An 18,037-nucleotide genomic window follows, 5' to 3' on the forward strand; every position below is an offset into this window, starting at 1 on the left:
CATGATGATATGGATGATTATTTGAATCGGAAATAAAATTTATTTATAAAAAAAAATTTCATTATGATAAACCAAGATGGCACCAGCAGCCAAAAAAAAACAAGAGGATTCATCTCAGCGATACAGCTGCTTCTGCTGCTGCTGCTGATAATTTGGGATATATTGTATGTGTGACGCATATATATACAACCAAATAACCAAAAAGACAACTTTGCACTCAACTCAGTATTTTATCTATATTTTCCTTTCGTTTGTTTTTTTTTATATTTGTAAGTTCGGGGCGAGGCAAAACATTTTATTTTTGGTTGTTTTGGTTGTTGATTATATATTTTAAATGCAATAAAATACTGCGCTACTGGATATATTTTTTTCCTGATATCGTGCCTGTTTTGTTTGTTTGTTTGTTTTGTCTTGTCTTGTCGTAGCGGTAAATCATTTTTTACTTTTTTAGTTTACAAAAATCCTTACTAAATTTAATAAACGAGAAAAACGAAAAAAATCATTGCGTCCAATCATCCTCATTTTCATCAACAACATCATCATCGATGGATGAATGGCTGGAATTTTCATATTTTAGTTTGTTTCGTATCTGACAAATTGGAATTTCTATTTCGGTGTGTTTTGCTGTGCTGTCATATGTTACATGACTTTATTGAATGAACGAAGAAAAAGAATTTTCGGTATTTTTATGCCCGAAAAAACACAATGCAAACTCGGGAGAAAGAGTAATGTGACAATGTAATTTTATGTTCATGTTTTTTCCACATTTAACATTATGATGATGGAGAAAAATATGTATTTTTTCAATTAAATCCAATTATGATTATGGTGATTATCATTTCATATTTTTCAACTATGAAATCTTGTTGATGATAATTTTATTGGCATTATTTCAAAAAAAAAAAAACATAAAACATAAACACCCAACCAAACACACACACACATGGGGAAAACAACAACAAATCAAAAACGCACAATTTTACAATTCAATTTGTTCATTTTGATGGTTTATTTGTTTGTTTTTATTATTTCATCCAAAAATATTTTACAAATGATTTGAAACAAAATTTGATCAGCTGTCATTGTTAATTTTTTCGATCATCATCATCATCATCATCATCATCAACAACAAATGTTTTTAATCAAATTATCAATCATCAATTTGTCGTTTTAAAATCAACGTTTTTTTTCCGGTGAGTTTTGTTTGTTTTTTCATTGATTTTTGTTTTTCGATTGTTTGTTTATTTGTCTTCTTATCGTATACACCAAAAGCCCAATCGAACAAAACAATTTTTTTTTGTGGTCCATCATTTTTTCCAATCAACAACAAAAAAAAATGACTGATAAAATGAATACAAAAATATCATCATCAACGGCAATGTGGTCGAATAAACCGGTAAAAATGAAATTATTTGGTGCATGGGAAATCGATAAAACACCATCCGATTGTATACCAAGATTATGTTCATTGAATATAAATCGTTTAACTTGTAATAAATCATTTGGTAATGATGTTACATCGATAATGGTTGCAGTAAAAATGCAACATTCAAAACGTATTCTACGTTCAAATGAAATAACCATACCATCATCATCATCAACATCATCATCAAATAATCAATCGAACAATAATAATGAACCATTCGATATTGAATTAGATCTTTCATTTACATTACAATATCCACATTTTATAAAACGTAATCGTAATTATCTTCAGATTATATTACAACGGCGAAAAAAATATAAAAATAAAGCTATACTTGGTTAGTTTTTTGTTTTGTAAAAATAGATAAAATAACCTGAAATACTAATCTCTCTTTTTGTTTTTTTGTTGTATATTGATTTGCATTATATATATAGGCTATAAAACATTAGCTTGTGGCCTAATTGATATGGTTGAAGTATTACAACGTTCAACAATTAGTGAAAAAAATTTAGATCTAATTGGACATGTTAAAGATATTGGTAAAAATGATATTGTTGCACGAATAACAATTTCATCATTAAAAAGTCAACCAATCGATCAGGATAATAATAGTAATGTACGAAGGGGAAAAGTTTCTATTGATCGTCCGGATGTTTATAGTGATGATGATGATTTTACTTCGGCTGAAGATGGTAGTGATAGTGAAACAATTGAAGAAGGCAATAATGTTCTTTTTCGTCGTAAACTAAATGATCGTAAATCAAGGAAATTATTTACTAATAATGAAAAATTTAATCGTTCAGTTGTACCGACAAATGTACAGCAAAGAAATTTGAAACAAAAATTCATTTCATTATTGAAAAAATTTCGTCTACCCGATTCCGAGGCATATGATTCGGAGGAAAAATTTCAAGAAGCATTGGAAAAAGAATTAATGTCATCGGCACAAGAACCACCGGATATTGATGAATTTTTTGATGATGAAGAAATTGATGATCTTGATTATATGACTGATAGTGGACAAGAATTTGATGATGTTAGTATTTCTTCAACACCAAAACCAAGTTTAAGGCCATTCTTTTCATCGTGTACATTGGTTGGTCAAGATAAATCCTATGTGGTAAGTCTAGTCAACAGAGTGTTTTTTTTCATTGATTTTTTCATTCATTTGTTTTTTTTTGTTTCAAAAGTTTCCTGTCGCTGAATCTACCACTACTAATACAAGACGAGATCAAGAAAGTCAAGAAACATCAGGAACTGATGGAACACCTGATACTTCGGATAATAGCCAAAAACAGACAAATTTTGAACCATTAGAAACCACGTTGATTGTACCGACAACAATCACACAAAGTCATAATAAGAAAAAATTAAATTTTGATAAAGAACAAAAACGTGCACGTCTTTTTCTCAAAGATAATAATAAAGACAGCAATAAACATCATCATAATCATCATTTAAATAATTCAAAAGAAAAAGAAAAGAAATCTTTACACGCAACAATGTCTTTGTTATCAACAACTTATCATAAAGATGATGTCAACACAAATACCTCGAAAGAATTTGTTCTCGATCAACTTAACAAAGTTTTTCCACAATCCGAAGAACATACTATACCTGAAGAGATAATTTTCATAAATTTATCCGAATGTATACATTGTATGCAACAACCACAACAACAATCATTAATACAAATGTTTGAACGAACAAATCGAATAATCGGAACAAATACATTGAATGATGTAAAAGTATCATTCAATTTTTTATGTAATCGTATGCAAAAATTTTGCAATAATAATCAAAAAATATCATCACCAATCAAATTAATATTGATCGGTTCGGATTCATATGTAAATTTATTTTTAAGATTTTATGTTGAATCATTGGCAAATAAATCCACTGAATGGCAAAATTTTTTTCGTTTCTATATCATTCCAATGAACTATCTGAATCTAAATTATCATTCACACTATTATCAACATAATAATCATTCATTAAGTTATTATGGATCAAATATGTTACATAAATATCTTGCTAGTATAGATCATACTTATTCACAATGTTTTTTCCCAAAACAAATGATTAAAGATTTGGATTCTAATCGTTTTGTTACAGCAACAACAACAACCACCGAAAATATTAACAATCCATTACAATCATCATCATCAATCGATAATAATAATAATAATAATAATCTACATGTTATACATGAATTTTATCAAAAAATTATTAACTTTATAAATAATGCTCAAACATTAATACAGATACCAATTGCTGAAGCAATGGTTACATATAAAGATAAAAACATTGATGATGAATCATCATCTAATCAGGTTTTTATACCATTTATTTGTGATGTTAAAATTGGTAATGTTATTTTTTTGCTTTTTGTTTTTGTTTGAAATGATAATAATGATAATTTTTTATTTAAAAAAATAGGTTTAGCCGATCATGGTAATCATTCGATGGAAGAAGAATCATTCAATTTCTCTACGGTTTCCGCCATCAATCCATCATCGAGCTCTATTGTACAACAACAGCAGCAATCATCAACATCAGGAATGAATGATAAATGTATTACATCACCAACTTTTAATTCGAAAGATCAACAACAACAACAACAACAACAACATTCATCAACACCACCAAATTCTCCAAGCATTACTGTTACAACAACAGCTAATCAACATCATATGTACAGTAGTCATAGTCATCAATCAAATAAAGAATCATCGATGAATGTTATGATGATGAATGAAGTAATGGATTTACAAGTTGATTATTGGACATCATCATCATCATCACAGCAGCATCCAAAAATTCTTGATTTTTCTGCATCTTCATCCACAACAACAACAGTCCCATCATCATCATCATCATCATCATCGAATAAGAAAGGCGATAATTGTAAATTTACATTGAAAAATTCATTCCGTCATGTACAAATAACACGTTTGCCAAATTTTGGTGAAACTAATTGTTCATCATTAACATTTTCCTATATAACTAAAGAAAAGAAACAGAAAAGTTTGTATTTTTTTGATTTATTTATTGATTTTTGATTAATGAAATAATTTTTTCACATTTCAAATTACAGTAATGAGATTGGGCAAGAAAAAGGAAAAAGATATGGATAATAAATGTCCACGACAAACAATCGATGGAATTTGTCGTCTAGTTTGTTCATATAAAACTTCACAATCACCAATCAAACGTATGTTTATTTTTTTTTTTTGATTGTTTCAAATGTTTTTCATTAAATTTTCAATTTATTAATTAGTCATAATCGATGGTGTTGAATATTCGGGTGTAAAATTTTTTCAATTAACACCACAATGGCAAACACAGGTGAAATTTTTTCCCGTAGTTATTTATTCAAATAATCCACCATCATCTTTATTAACCAATGTAACAATGCCAGTACAATTGCCAATTTTATCATCATTATCAACAACAACAACAACAGCAGCAAATACATCATCATCATCATCATCATCAATGATGATTGATAAAGATGTTATAACAGTATCATCAACATTACCATCATCATCATCATCAGCAGTGAATCATGTGATTATGCATCACCAACAACAACAACAACAACAACAACAGCACAATAGTAATATCAACAGCAGCCAAAATGATAATTATCATCGTATTCCACGATTCGATCATCATTGAAGAATTTTTTTTGAGCCAAAAAAAAAATATTGATTCTTTTCTTTCCATCTCTCCACTATATACTGTACTTTTGTTTTTATATCACAATCAATTTCGGGCAAAACTTTTTTGTTTGTTTTTTAAAAATTTCAATTTTCAATTTCATTTTTTTTTAAATTTACATTTGTTACATTCAAATATTTCTATATCCTATTTTCTTTATCCTTTATGTGTGTGTGTGTTTGTTTACCTCTCTTTCTCTCTCTCTCTTATCTGATATAATATTTACATTTTTTTTCCTGTTTCAAATCTTTTTATCCATTATTATTATTGATTTAAACATGAGAAAAAAAACTAGTCCACAATTTAACAATTCCTTTTTTTTCATCATTTATTCATACACATTTTCCATTGAAATTAATGTGATTTCAAATCTTTCTTTTTTTTCTCATATCTTATATCATTTTATTGTTCATGATGATGATGACGAGTTTCACGAGAAAACAAAACAAAACAAAAAAACGTTAATAAAATTTCATAGAAATCCTTTTAAAAATAGTTTTTTTTTAAATAATTCTTTTCTATTTTGACATTTATGGTTTGAATTGGGTGCATGTAGATCTAATAGTTGATGATACACACATGTTTGTTTTTTTCATTGATTTTTGTTTATCATGATTTTCTCATTCTAATTAGCTAAACAAAACAAACGAAAAAAATGTCATCCTGTGAACAAGCATCACCGAAAGATCGAATCGTTTTCATTACCAAACAAGATTATGATCATAATCGTTCATCATTGGATGGTATGAAATTGCCTGAATTACCTGAAAGTGAACAAAGCCGTGGTCTGATTATGCCAAATGGTGAATTGAATTTTAATTGTCCTTGTTTAGGTGGAATGGCTTCTGGACCTTGTGGTTTTGAATTTCGTGAAGCATTTAGTTGTTTTCATTATTCTACCAACGAAGTAAAAGGTTCCGAATGTGTGGATAAATTTATCGAAATGAATAATTGTATGACTAGATATCCGAATCTTTATGCAAATGAAAATGCTGCTATGAATGCAGAGCCAGCCGATTTTATGCAAAATGGTGGTGGTGATGGTGAACAGCTTCAACAACAACTAGACACCATTGATCGAACCGAACAATCAACGTAGATAAATTGTTAATAATTTTTTTGTTTGTTTGATTTTGTAGAATAAATAAAAAAATGAAATGTTAAATTGAAAAAATTTTTGTTTATCGTTTTTTAATGGCGATCAAAAGATGGCGTTACTATTTCCAAAAATTTTTAAATTTTTTTTTGCAAATAGACTTTACGGCGCTTTTAAAAATTATCAAGAAAAATGAATGACTGAATGTTTCGTATAAATCCATTCAAGGTAATCCATAATCACAAGATTGTTGAACGATTGAATGTTGTATGGATGATACCTGTTGTTGTCGAATATGATCCAAAAAAAAGAGACCTAACAAAAAAAAGTTGACCATCAAAACATCCCAAACAACAACGATTTTTAATCTTTTATTGATTTTCAATATTGATGATGTTGATGACGATAAACACCATTCATTGGCGTCATCAATACAGCACATACATGGCTGATTTTTTTGTTTTTACGCATGGAATCCTTGTCCGTATCCAGCAACAACATTTACATAGAAAAAAAATTGTCAAAGTACACATGAGATACACACATATATACCAATGATGATGCCTGTCTGTCTGTTTTGTTAGTTTTTGGCGTTTTTTTGGTAATTATTGTACGGCCCATCAGGCGTGACCTAATCATCATCATCATCATCATCATCATTTCACATACATACATAACACATCATCATCAATGTTTTACCAAAATCATCATACTGATACTCATTCCAATTCAATTCAATTCATCAAATTCAAATGAAAGAAAAAAAAAAGGGGATGGACAATCGATGAAAATAAGGCGGATCTTAAACTGCTGCTGTTGATGATCATCAGGATGATGATTATTATATGGCAAACCACCATTGACGACGACTACGAAACAGGCCATCATTCATGTTCTGTTTCATTTCATTCCAGAAAAAATATTTCTTCTTTCTTTTTTCGATAGAAATAGAGCATGCGTTTCTTTCAAGATCTTCATCATCGTAATCGTCGTTGTAGTTTTTTGTTTGTTTGTTTGTTAATCTTCCAACCACCATTCACAAGTTAAGTGTATGTATGTATGTAATGATGATATTTGATTGATTTAGTTTCATTTCATTTACGTTGCGTATTAAATGAAAAATTGATTATTGAAGATTAACGTTGGAATTTTTTTACATTTCGTAAATCAACAAACATCGTTTTTTTCATCAAAACTACGTTCTGTAAAGTGTTAATCGATTTATGTGAAAAATCAAATGTTTCAAATGTTTCAAAAGTATATTTTTTCCTAAAAAAATCGTTGTTTTCTGTCCGTTCATTCAGTGTTTCTACGTGTTATTTTCGTGTGTGTGTTCATTTTCCATGATGTTCCAGTAGTGAAAAATAATTATTGATCTCATCAAATTCAGTGTATTTCTGTGGGTGTCCGTGCGTTTCGTGTTTCATTCCAATCTTAAGAAAAATCAAGTGCTGTGTTTTGTTGTTCTTTCTTCGGGTGAAAATTCTCCCAAAGTGAATGTGTTTTTTTTCAATCTTCATCACTTAATTTGAATAAAATTCAGTGTTTTTTTGTTTGTTTGTTTCGTTTTTCGGTTGATTCAACATTTAAAAATCGTTACCAATGATGGCCCATAAGGTAGGCAACATTGAACAACAAAGTTTTCTCTGTGTGTGTTCGTTTGACTAATCCTTTCCATCGTTGATAATCGATACAATCGATATAATTTTCAGTATGATGATGGGCTTTATGGATCGATGGAAAATCCATATGCATCAATGTCTGGATTTGGTTCCGGTCATGGACTACATTTAAATCATGGTACACCACAACCACCACCACCACCACCATCATCATCATCAACATCAATAATACCATCATCAATGCACAATTCTTATCATAATAATAATAATAATAATAATCATCATGGTATTATGACAAATAATGGTCCAATGTTAGGACAAATGGCAGATAAAAGAGATAAGGATGCTATTTATGGGTATGTTTTTTTTCGTTTGTTTTGTTTTGTATTTGACAATGACAAAAAACAATAATTTCAATTGCAAAAAAAAATAGACATCCATTATTTCCATTATTGGCATTAATATTTGAAAAATGTGAATTGGCCACCTGTACACCAAGAGAACCCGGTGTTACCGGTGGTGATGTTTGTTCATCAGAATCATTTAATGAAGATATTGCTGTATTTGCTAAACAGGTATGTTTTATTTTTTGTTGTTTAACTTTTTCAATATTCTCATCATTATCCTCGTTTGTTTTTTTTCAAAAAGATTCGTCAAGAAAAACCATATTATGTACCGAATCCTGAACTAGATAGTTTGGTAAGTGTGTTTGTCATGATGTTTTTCTTTATCACCAATAAAATTTTAATCAACAAAACTTTTCTTTCTCTAATTTTTTTCCAATCATTCATTTTTGATAGATGGTACAAGCAATCCAAGTTTTAAGGTTCCATCTTCTTGAACTTGAAAAGGTAAGATTCGTTTGAAACAAAAAAAAAACATTTTAATTTCAAAATCAAATCAAAATCAAAATCAATCGATTTTTAAACTTCTTCTTTTTTTTCTTCAAAATAATTGATCGAAAACTAAGTTAAGTTGATTGGAAAATCTAAATTTTCAACAACAAAAAGAAAGAAAAAACCTGATCAATTGATCAGGTTTACCTTTGAACTTTTGTTCGCCAAAAAAAGAAAAATGTTTATTATAAATAGTAGTTAGGTGTTTTCATCTCTCTCTGGTTCATTGGACCATTTTACTTTACTTGTCAATCAATCGAGAGAGATAAATGGATAGGGTAATCACTAGTTTTGAATCACTCTATAGGCTTATTATTATTATTAACATTTCATTGTCAATTGGCTTGTTTTTTTTGTTGAATCGACAATGGTTGTATGGTTGACTTGATTTGTCAGTTCATCATTTTTGTATGATGATTATTATGATGATGCTCAAACGAGCAACAATTTTTTTTTTTTTTTTGTTCAATTCTCGACACCAAACATATATTGGTTGATCTTATTTAACTATCCGATGATTTTTACTTTATAATTTTCGAAAAAATTCTCAGAAAATTCATGCATTTTTTTTCCTTGGCCTGTCAAGAATCAAATCAGGTCAAACAAGAAGAGAAAAGTAAAGAAGAATTGATCAGATGATGATGATGATAACTTGTGATCCGTGTCAAAAATATTTTTCCTTATTATTTTTTTTGCATTTGTGGTGATGATGATGAAAAACAAGCTTTGAAATTGGAGTTTGTTTAGGTTTTTTATCATCCGAGCATCGTTTTTTTTCATTCGAATAGGCCAAAAAATGTTTATCAAATTTCAATGTTTCGATGATGATATTAGTGGGGAAGATATTGACGATTTGATTTGATTTGGGTTATTAATAGCTGTTTTTTTGTCGAGAATTTTGTAATTAAGTAAATAATTTTCTAATTTTTTTTTCTTTTTCTTTATTTTTTCATAGGTACATGAATTATGTGACAATTTTTGTCAACGTTACATAAGCTGTTTAAAGGGTAAAATGCCAATCGATTTAGTTATCGATGAACGAGATACAAAACCCGATCTTGTTGATAATAATAATAGTTCAAGTAATGGTAGTGGTGGACCACCAGGTATTGGTATTGGTGGTGGTTCATCATCATCAAATGGTGGTATGATGAGTGGAAGAAATTGTAGCGGTGGTGGTGGTGGTGGAAATGGAAATGGTGGTGGAAATGGTGGTGGTAGTTCATCTGATCATGGTCATCATTCAGATAGTGCATCAACACCTGATCATCAAGTTTGTTATTCGGTAAGTTTTTGTTTGTTTGTTTTGTTTCGGGAAAAACACAAAAACACATAATACAAACAACATATAACACCTACTACCTCTATTGCCTCAAATGATCCAATTTTTTTCGGTTTTTTGTTTGTTTGTTATCGATGTTTGATTTGTAAATATCAAACATTTTGTTGTGTGTGAGAGAGAGAATGTCACCAAAATATATTAAAATGTCGTAAATAAACCTAACAGCATTTTATCATTATCACCATCATCATCATAAATGGAAAGAAATGATGTTGAATCAAAGAATCAAATGGCAAAAAGCCACGAAAAACATTTTCTGTTTCTTCTTGTATTTACAGACATTTTAGCAGGTTAACACAAACACACACACACAACATAAACCAAATAACAAGTTATTGGGCTGGCTGACTGGCTTTTATCTTGCTAAAAACCGAAACAAAAAAAATCAAACTTTTTTTTTGCTTTTGATTTTTTGGATATGGAAAAAAAGGTCATCATCAGCATCAAGAAAGAAAAATCGACGAAAAATCTTATCTTGAAAACAGAAAAATGATTGAATAAAAATGATGTCGGTTGTCGGTTTCTTAATAAAATACTTTTTGTTGTTGTTATTGATGTTAATGTTGGCTAAATTAAAAGAATTTTTTATCGCAAATAAGCAAGTAAGCAAAAAGAAACGAAAAATCCAAAGCCAAAAAATTTAGATTAAAGCACATGGAGGGGGGATAAAGTCAAGTGCTCTTCTTGATGACCTATTGATTGCTTTTCTTTTTTTTTGGCTTTTCTGAACACATCACACAATTAACACACACCTTGGTTTTTGTTGTTCCTGTTTTTGCTTTTCAGCTAAAGGAATTTCGAGAGATCGATAAATGTTTTTTTCAAACAACGAAAAAAATTGAATGAAAGAAAAAACCTCTTTGATTGCCTACTTGATTGATTGATTGAATAACAAAAAATCCACAATCCACAATAATAAATGAGTTTAAACCTGGTTTTCTTTTCTTTTTTTTTCGATTGATGGTTTGTAAATACAGGTAGTAATGTATAGCAGGTAGCATAGCTAAAATGAAAAAATTTACCTAATTTTTTGTTATTGCCAATCATCAGAGAGACGAGGAGTGAGAGAGAGAAGCCATAAACACTTCAATCCAATCTAATCAAAAAAACCAAAACAACAACGCCGGTATTTTTGGTACAAATTGGTGATGTTTTTGGTTGGGGTCTTTTTATTTTTGCCTTTGTCGGTTTTATTTATTATCGCGTATAGCACACACACACACACACACACAAACACATAACCATGGTTGTTTTTGTTTTTGGAAAATTGAATAAACATTGAACAAAAATTCTTGCTTTTTGTTTTGTTTATGGAATTGAAAAACAAAGCAAAAAAAAACATCAACAAGTTTCAATTTGATTTTAGCTACGCTGAACTCTCTCTCTCTCTCTCTTAACAACAATCAGTGTGATTGGGTGAAAGATTATTGGTACAATTGAAATTTTCGTAACAAAACTTTTTGCCCTAAGAATTCTGAATAACTGAAAAATCAGTCATAAGGATAATGAACAAGCAAAGAAAGTTTGCTTTGTTTTGTTTTGAAAAAACGATCATCATTATCATCAACAACAACAACAAGTTGAAATCATTCGATCAATGATTAATTGTAAACGTTTGTTTTCTTCTTCTTCTTCGTCTTCATCGAGAAACATTGAAAAAATCTGGAAATCTTGCAGCAGCAACAGCAGCTTATTTCATATTTTTTTTTGTTTTCCTTTTTAGTTGGTTGTTTGTTGCTTGTTCAATATTTTCCTTGAAGAAAATTATTATTTTTTCTTTTTCTTCACTTCACACATGCTGGTTTCTTCCACAGAGAACAAGAAACAAAATCTCAAATCTTAAAGATGATGAAGATGAAGGAAGGAATTGTTTTCTCTCGGTGTTTCTCGCTTGCTTGCTTGCTGTTTGTTAGTTGAGGAAAAAAATGAAATGCTTGCTATGGAACGAATTATCATCAAAGATCGACATGAAACAACAACGAAGAAGATGATGAAAAAGATGAAGTTTGAATGATGATCAACTAGCCACCACTGTGGTGGTGGTGAATTGTTAAAAAAGAAAAAGAATGCCCCGAAGTCAAAAACAACACTGGCTTCGAATTTTTTTTTCAGTGAAATAACCAAAGATGATGAAGAAAGAAATGGAAAAAAAGTACCACTGGCCCTCATCATCAGTTTTATCTTCTTCATTCTTAAGATGATGGCCAGCTTTTTTCTTCTTTTAAAAACTGATTTTTCATGTTCTTTTTCGCTGTTTGACGATGATGGTGAAAGAAACATACCTGTGTTGTTGTTTGATTGAATCGACCTGAAACAAACAAAAAAAAAAACACTTGTTTGTAGTGTGATGCAGTGCAATCATGGATGATGATGAAAAAATACTTACCTTACCTGTGTGTGTACAACAACAACAACAACACAGGTACACACTGCTGCTTAAATAACAACAAATCTTGGATTTTGATGTGAGGATGGAAAAAAAGTTTTCCACATTCAAAAATTGATGAAAATCCAAATTCAAAAATGAATAAATCACACTTATTCACACTGAATTATCGTCGATCGATTATTATTATTATTAGTTCAAACTATTTTGACCCAAGTATCATTTTTATCTATTTTGTTGTTATTACACAATTATCATCATCATCATTATTATTATTATTATTATTGGCTACTTGGTTTGAATGGTGTTTAAAAAAATTTTTATTTCATTTTATTGGCCCATCATAAAAAAAAAAACTCGAGCAAAAAAAAAATCTCACTTGTGGTGGCTCTCTCTCTCTCTCTCTCTCTCTCTGTTGCTTAGTTAGCTTGTTAGTTTCCTTATCATCCATTTAGTATATCGATTGTAAAGCCAACCAAAAAGTCTATTTAAGTGTGTGTTTTGCGAGTTTTACAAACAAAACAAACAAAAACACTGTTCTCAAACCAGAAATATATCATTTTGTCCAATATATATAGATAGACACCATATAATAATGAGAAAAAAAAGGAACGAATTTAGCGAACGAATGAAAACAAAAAAATTGTTAATTGATAGATTTATGGATGATGGTTTGTTTTATTTATTTTCCAATTTCCAATTTTCAATTCAATTCAGAGAAGAAAAAAAGAAAAAACTTTTATTAGCAGGGCCACCCACGCCATTCACCATTCATTCATTCATTCATTCATTTTTCCCAATTGATCCTGATGATGATGATGATTGCAAATTTGTTTTTCGTTTTGTTGTTTTGGTTTTCCGGAAACAACAGAAAAACCATTTTTATTTCATTTAAAAATACCCGGCTGGAAATCTATATTTTTCTTTTGTCTGTTTGTTTGGGTATCCGCGGATCCATCCGTTCGACGACAATTAAAGATCTATTTAGAAAAAAAAACAAACATTTAATCTAAGTCGATTATTGTCGATTATGAATGATAATTCCTTGTTTAGTAAGAGAGAAAAAAAAGCTTGTTTTTGTTTTGTTTTGTTCCTTATTGATTGAAAATTCACATTCAATGAGTTTCGGAGTATTTGAAACACTGAACAAATCCAAAATAATCTTTCAAAGTTTTGTTTCTGTTTTTATTGTTCTTTGTGGAAATATTGTTCCATAACTTGTGAATCAATAAATAAATGTAATAAGCTTTTCGTTCGTTCGTTTAGTTCGTTCCCAAAAACGAAAATATTGTTCCACCAATGTGTCTCACGTTTTTTCTCCGTTGTCGTTCGCTAATTCCATCATAATATTCGATTGATTTTTTTTTCTATATGGAATTTCTCCTTCTCTCTCCCCTTTTTCATCATCATATTGTTTGGCTGATAATGGTGGTGGTATTCAGAAAAAAAAAACACCCAACCTTAAACCAAAACGTTTTTCTCTTTTTTGGTTGTTTTTTTGTTCTCAATTTCGTTTTTTTGGTTTTTCTCTGGACCCAACCAAACACATGTTTGACCTTTATATTTGACGTTTTATTTATAAAAATTTAAGTTTTTTAAACACTGGTGTAGTCGTCAAGTCATATTGGGATTAGCTTGGGTAAATTGTATTCAAAGCCAATTCAATTCAAATTCAAACAAAACCAAACAACGAACAAAAAAAAAACTGACGTTTTAAATTGTCTTATTCACATTTGATAATCATTCCCCCCTTTGTGTTAAGTTTGTTTGACTGGTTGGTTGGTTGGATGATTTGCTGGTTTATTTTGCTAGTTACCTCCCCAGCATTTAGCGTTTCTTTTCTTTTCAAATTTTGTTTTTTTCCAAATTTTCTTTTCTCAATCGAAAATAACAAAAAAATAACCGTAATAAACTGATTTTCTTCTTCGTCTTCTTTTTTCCCATTGTGCCTTGACCTTGTGCAAAATTGGATTCAAAAAGTTTCTGGCAAAACATTTTTCTGTGAATTTTTTTTTCCATAAATTTTTCATACAGGTCATCATCATGATCATCATTCGATAAATTATTGATAAATCATGATGAAATGTAGAAAAAAAACAAAAACAAAATATGAAATGTTTGAAAAGATCAATACAGATCAATCGATCGATCGAATGATTTGACAGAAAATTCTGATTACCGAATCGAATCTTACACAAGGATAAATTCATGACAATTTTTCATCAAAATATTTTTTTCCTGTGTAAAATCCAATCGAGAATATCTATCGTGTGGTTGTTGTTCAAAGGCCAACCCATCATCATCATCATCGTCGTCATAAGCATTTGAACAAACATTGTAATTGTATGTTCATTTTCCAAAATAAGATTCATAGTTTGATGTTCACTTTTTTTGGCCAGTTTCATTTTAGTTCAATCATCAAACGGCAAACGATTTTTGACGCTTTGGCAAACAAACATAAATAGAATGAGAGAAAATATGTGCGCGTGTTTTTCCTATTCTCACTATTCAAACACAAAATACGTGTTTTTTCCCTGTTTTTCTGTTTTTGTTAAAATTCATTGATGAGGAAAAAGTCGATCACTGGCTAAACAAAGCAAAAAAAATGTTGAATAAAAAGGACTAACCCAATAATGAAATGAAATGAGAGAGATTTGATGAGAAATAAGCCAGAATGGTCCGTCACCTTTCTGTTCAATATGTGGTTGTTTGCTTCTTTTGTTCGGTTGTTTGATTCATTCACAATCAAAATGAGCAGCAAAAATTTCACCCAAGCAAATTTTTCTGTTCTGACAACCCAAAAAATGTGATTCAGGCAATTCAGGTTCGTTAAGTTTTTTTTTCAAAATCATCAATAATAACTGTGTTCTGTTGTGCATGCAGTATTTGTCCAATTTTTTTGAATAGAGAAAAAAAGAATTCAAACAAAACAACGAAAACCGAAAGTCACCTAAACGATTTGTGAATGAATGAACAAAATGAAATGAATTGAATTGAAAAACCAAACCAAACTAAAGGCGATTATGGTGATTATATATAGCAGCAGCAGCAAAATATCTATAAATGACAAACAAACGAACCGTTTTTCTAAATTTTCAAAAAAAAAAAATCAAACTCTATTCAAAAACCAAACAAAACAAACGAAAAACGAATTATTTGATTTGATTCCTGATTGGAAAAAATTGGCCATATTTGATAATGATGATAATGATCCAGCCAGTCGGCCAGCTAGCCAAGCAGATTTTCGGAAACATTTTTTTTCATTTTCGGAAACATTTTTCGGACATAATGATTATGATTATTATTAGCCGTTAAAAACGGAAATGAATGAAGAAAAATTCATTGAAAAACACACATATTGTGTCCGTCTGTGTGTGTGTCATATGTGTTAAATGAAATTGTGGTGATGAAGCAATGGAAAAAGTTTTTTGCTTTTTGCTTTTTTTTAAAATTTATAGGGAGAATTGTTTCCTGTCAACGTCGTTGATTCATTCACATGTTGTAATCTGAGATTCTTCTTTCTTTTTTCTTGAATAGAAAAAAACCAATTGAACACATGTGTGTGTCACATTTTGGAAAAATTTCCCATTACACTTGCTACATACATTCACCATAGGATTCTTGTGCTTGAATAATCAAAAATGACAATCTTCTATGTGAAAAAAGTCATTTGAGAACCCAGTTTTTTTTGGTGTTTGGTCAATTTTTTTTTGGTTCGAAGTTGATGATGATGATTGTTTCGTTGGTTGGACCTCCACCAAAGTATTTTTTTCACTTCGGTTGGTGGTTGATGGTGGTGGTTGACCATAGCGAATTATCAACAACGAAGAAGATATTCGATGACCAATTTTGAAGAAATATCTTTCGAAAAAAAACTAACTTTTTTTTCTTCTTCAAAACAAAAAAACTCCTGCTGTTTCTGAATATCTTTTTTTCCTAAAGTTTAGCTTGGTTTTGTTGCTTGCTTGCTCTCCTTTCTTGCTATCTATCTTATCTATCTTTGAAGATTCATTGATAGAAAGAATGGTATGTTTGTGTTTGGGTGAGAATCGCCAAACATTTTGATACATGCATGTGGTTTTTTTCAAATTTTGCAAGAAAAATTGTTTCAATTTTTTTTTACCTTTATCTTGTTTTTGGTTTGTTTCAAATTGATTTTCTTTCAAATTGATTTTGTTCGTTGTTTTTATTGGCCAGAAACAACGACGAAGGTCTTCTTCTTTTGTCTAATTAGTCGATTTTAACCATTTGGCTAGGTATATCATGCTGGTTTCTTGCCTGGTTTTTTTTACTTACCTGGCCAGTCTTCACCTGGATCATCATCATAATGGGCCAATCATTTTTGACACACCTATGATGGTGATGGTGGGTTATGTAAGATCACCACCATCAACTAAACAAAACAAATGATCAAATCACGAACAAAAAAAAATTTTTCTGAATTTAAAATTGCTGATTGAAATCAAGCAAAGTTCATTGATTTTTTGATTTAACGATTTTTTTTCTTGGCCAACCATCAAACAATCATCGATCGATGGTTTTTCTTTTCTTTTTTTCAAATTCTTCAACAAGATTTACCATCTTTAATGATGATTATGATGGTCAGATCTTCTGCAAGGAATGTTTCTGGCTGGTTTGCTTTTTTCCAATTTTGATTATGAAAATCATCCTAATTTATGCGCATAATCAATTTCTCTCTCGAACTATCTATCTCACTGGGATACTTTGATTGCGTGCCATAAACACATTTTCATCTTCATCATCAAGCTTGAAGCTTGAAAAATTTTTAAAAAAAAATAAACTTTCAAGAATCGTTTTTTAGTTGTGTGCAGGCAACAAACCAAAAAAAGAAAAACTATCTAGGCAACCGACCAATCTAGTTGAATTATTCCACATTTTTTTTTGTGATTGGTATGCAGCACATCATCATGCCAACCAAATGTTTAAAAAGAATCTTTGAAAACAGAAAGAGAAAAACTGAAAAAACAACAAAAACAAAGAAACGAACAAAAAAAAACTCAAATTGACAGCTCGGATATTTATTTTTCCTTTCCTTTTTTTCATATGGAGAAAAAGTTTCTTTTCTTTTACTTCTACCACCAGTGTAATTAGTACACATCTTCATGGTGGTGATGATGCACACTTATTATTATTATTTTGAATTTTGAAAATGAAATTTTCTCTCTCTCTCTCTCTCTCTCTCTCTCTCTCTCTCTCTCTCTTGTCGTGTTGTTGATTCAGTCAGATTCCAAAGAATATTAATAATAATAATAATAACAATGTGAAAATAAAGAATGCACGTGGTCTCATCATCATCATCATCATCGTCATGATCTGTGAATAGCATCATTCAATGTTTTTCCTATTCATTTTTTCTATTTCTGTTGTTCAGTTCAGTTTGGATGTTTGGCTGAAAATTTGACAAGCAGCTGATGATGATGATGATAATAATGTCGAAAATGGTTTTTTGTTCGTTGTTCGTTGTTCAAATGAATAAAAACGAGATGATATGATAATGTGTGTGTGTGTGTGTGTGTATGGGTATA

General features: G+C 30.0%; 3 protein-coding genes across 3 annotated transcripts in view; all 3 read left to right on the forward strand.

Annotated features, from left to right (window-relative positions):
• The first annotated feature begins 303 nt into the window (after window positions 1–303).
• KrT95D (phosphofurin acidic cluster sorting protein KrT95D) lies at window positions 304–5,595 on the forward strand. Its single transcript, XM_075821169.1, has 7 exons — window positions 304–1,193; window positions 1,273–1,763; window positions 1,861–2,546; window positions 2,617–3,793; window positions 3,866–4,453; window positions 4,524–4,640; window positions 4,707–5,595. Exons 2-7 carry the CDS (start codon window positions 1,337–1,339, stop codon window positions 5,105–5,107), a joined length of 3,396 nt encoding a protein of 1,131 aa, XP_075677284.1. The 5' UTR covers window positions 304–1,193; window positions 1,273–1,336; the 3' UTR covers window positions 5,108–5,595.
• Window positions 5,596–5,700: 105 nt separating this feature from the next.
• Window positions 5,701–6,323, forward strand: LOC113798916 (mitochondrial intermembrane space import and assembly protein 40). The gene has a single exon (XM_027349503.2). The coding sequence runs from the start codon at window positions 5,805–5,807 to the stop codon at window positions 6,246–6,248; it is 444 nt and encodes a 147-aa protein (XP_027205304.2). The 5' UTR covers window positions 5,701–5,804; the 3' UTR covers window positions 6,249–6,323.
• A 1,148-nt stretch (window positions 6,324–7,471) lies between these two features.
• Window positions 7,472–18,037, forward strand: part of LOC113789345 (homeobox protein Meis1-like) — a 30,116-nt gene continuing 19,550 nt past the window's right edge. Inside the window, exons 1-6 of the mRNA XM_075821176.1 lie at window positions 7,472–7,862; window positions 7,958–8,223; window positions 8,301–8,442; window positions 8,516–8,566; window positions 8,668–8,718; window positions 9,719–10,048. Of these exons, the coding sequence (XP_075677291.1) occupies window positions 7,848–7,862; window positions 7,958–8,223; window positions 8,301–8,442; window positions 8,516–8,566; window positions 8,668–8,718; window positions 9,719–10,048 (855 nt within the window). The 5' untranslated portion in view covers window positions 7,472–7,847. The remainder of the gene's footprint in view (window positions 7,863–7,957; window positions 8,224–8,300; window positions 8,443–8,515; window positions 8,567–8,667; window positions 8,719–9,718; window positions 10,049–18,037) is intronic.

The sequence above is a fragment of the Dermatophagoides pteronyssinus genome, unplaced genomic scaffold (genome assembly GCF_027571235.1).
Source record: "Dermatophagoides pteronyssinus isolate colony J.1.1.1.1 unplaced genomic scaffold, Derpt_VIB-CSIC_2022.12 sq0009, whole genome shotgun sequence".
Classification (NCBI taxonomy): Eukaryota; Metazoa; Arthropoda; class Arachnida; order Sarcoptiformes; family Pyroglyphidae; genus Dermatophagoides; species Dermatophagoides pteronyssinus.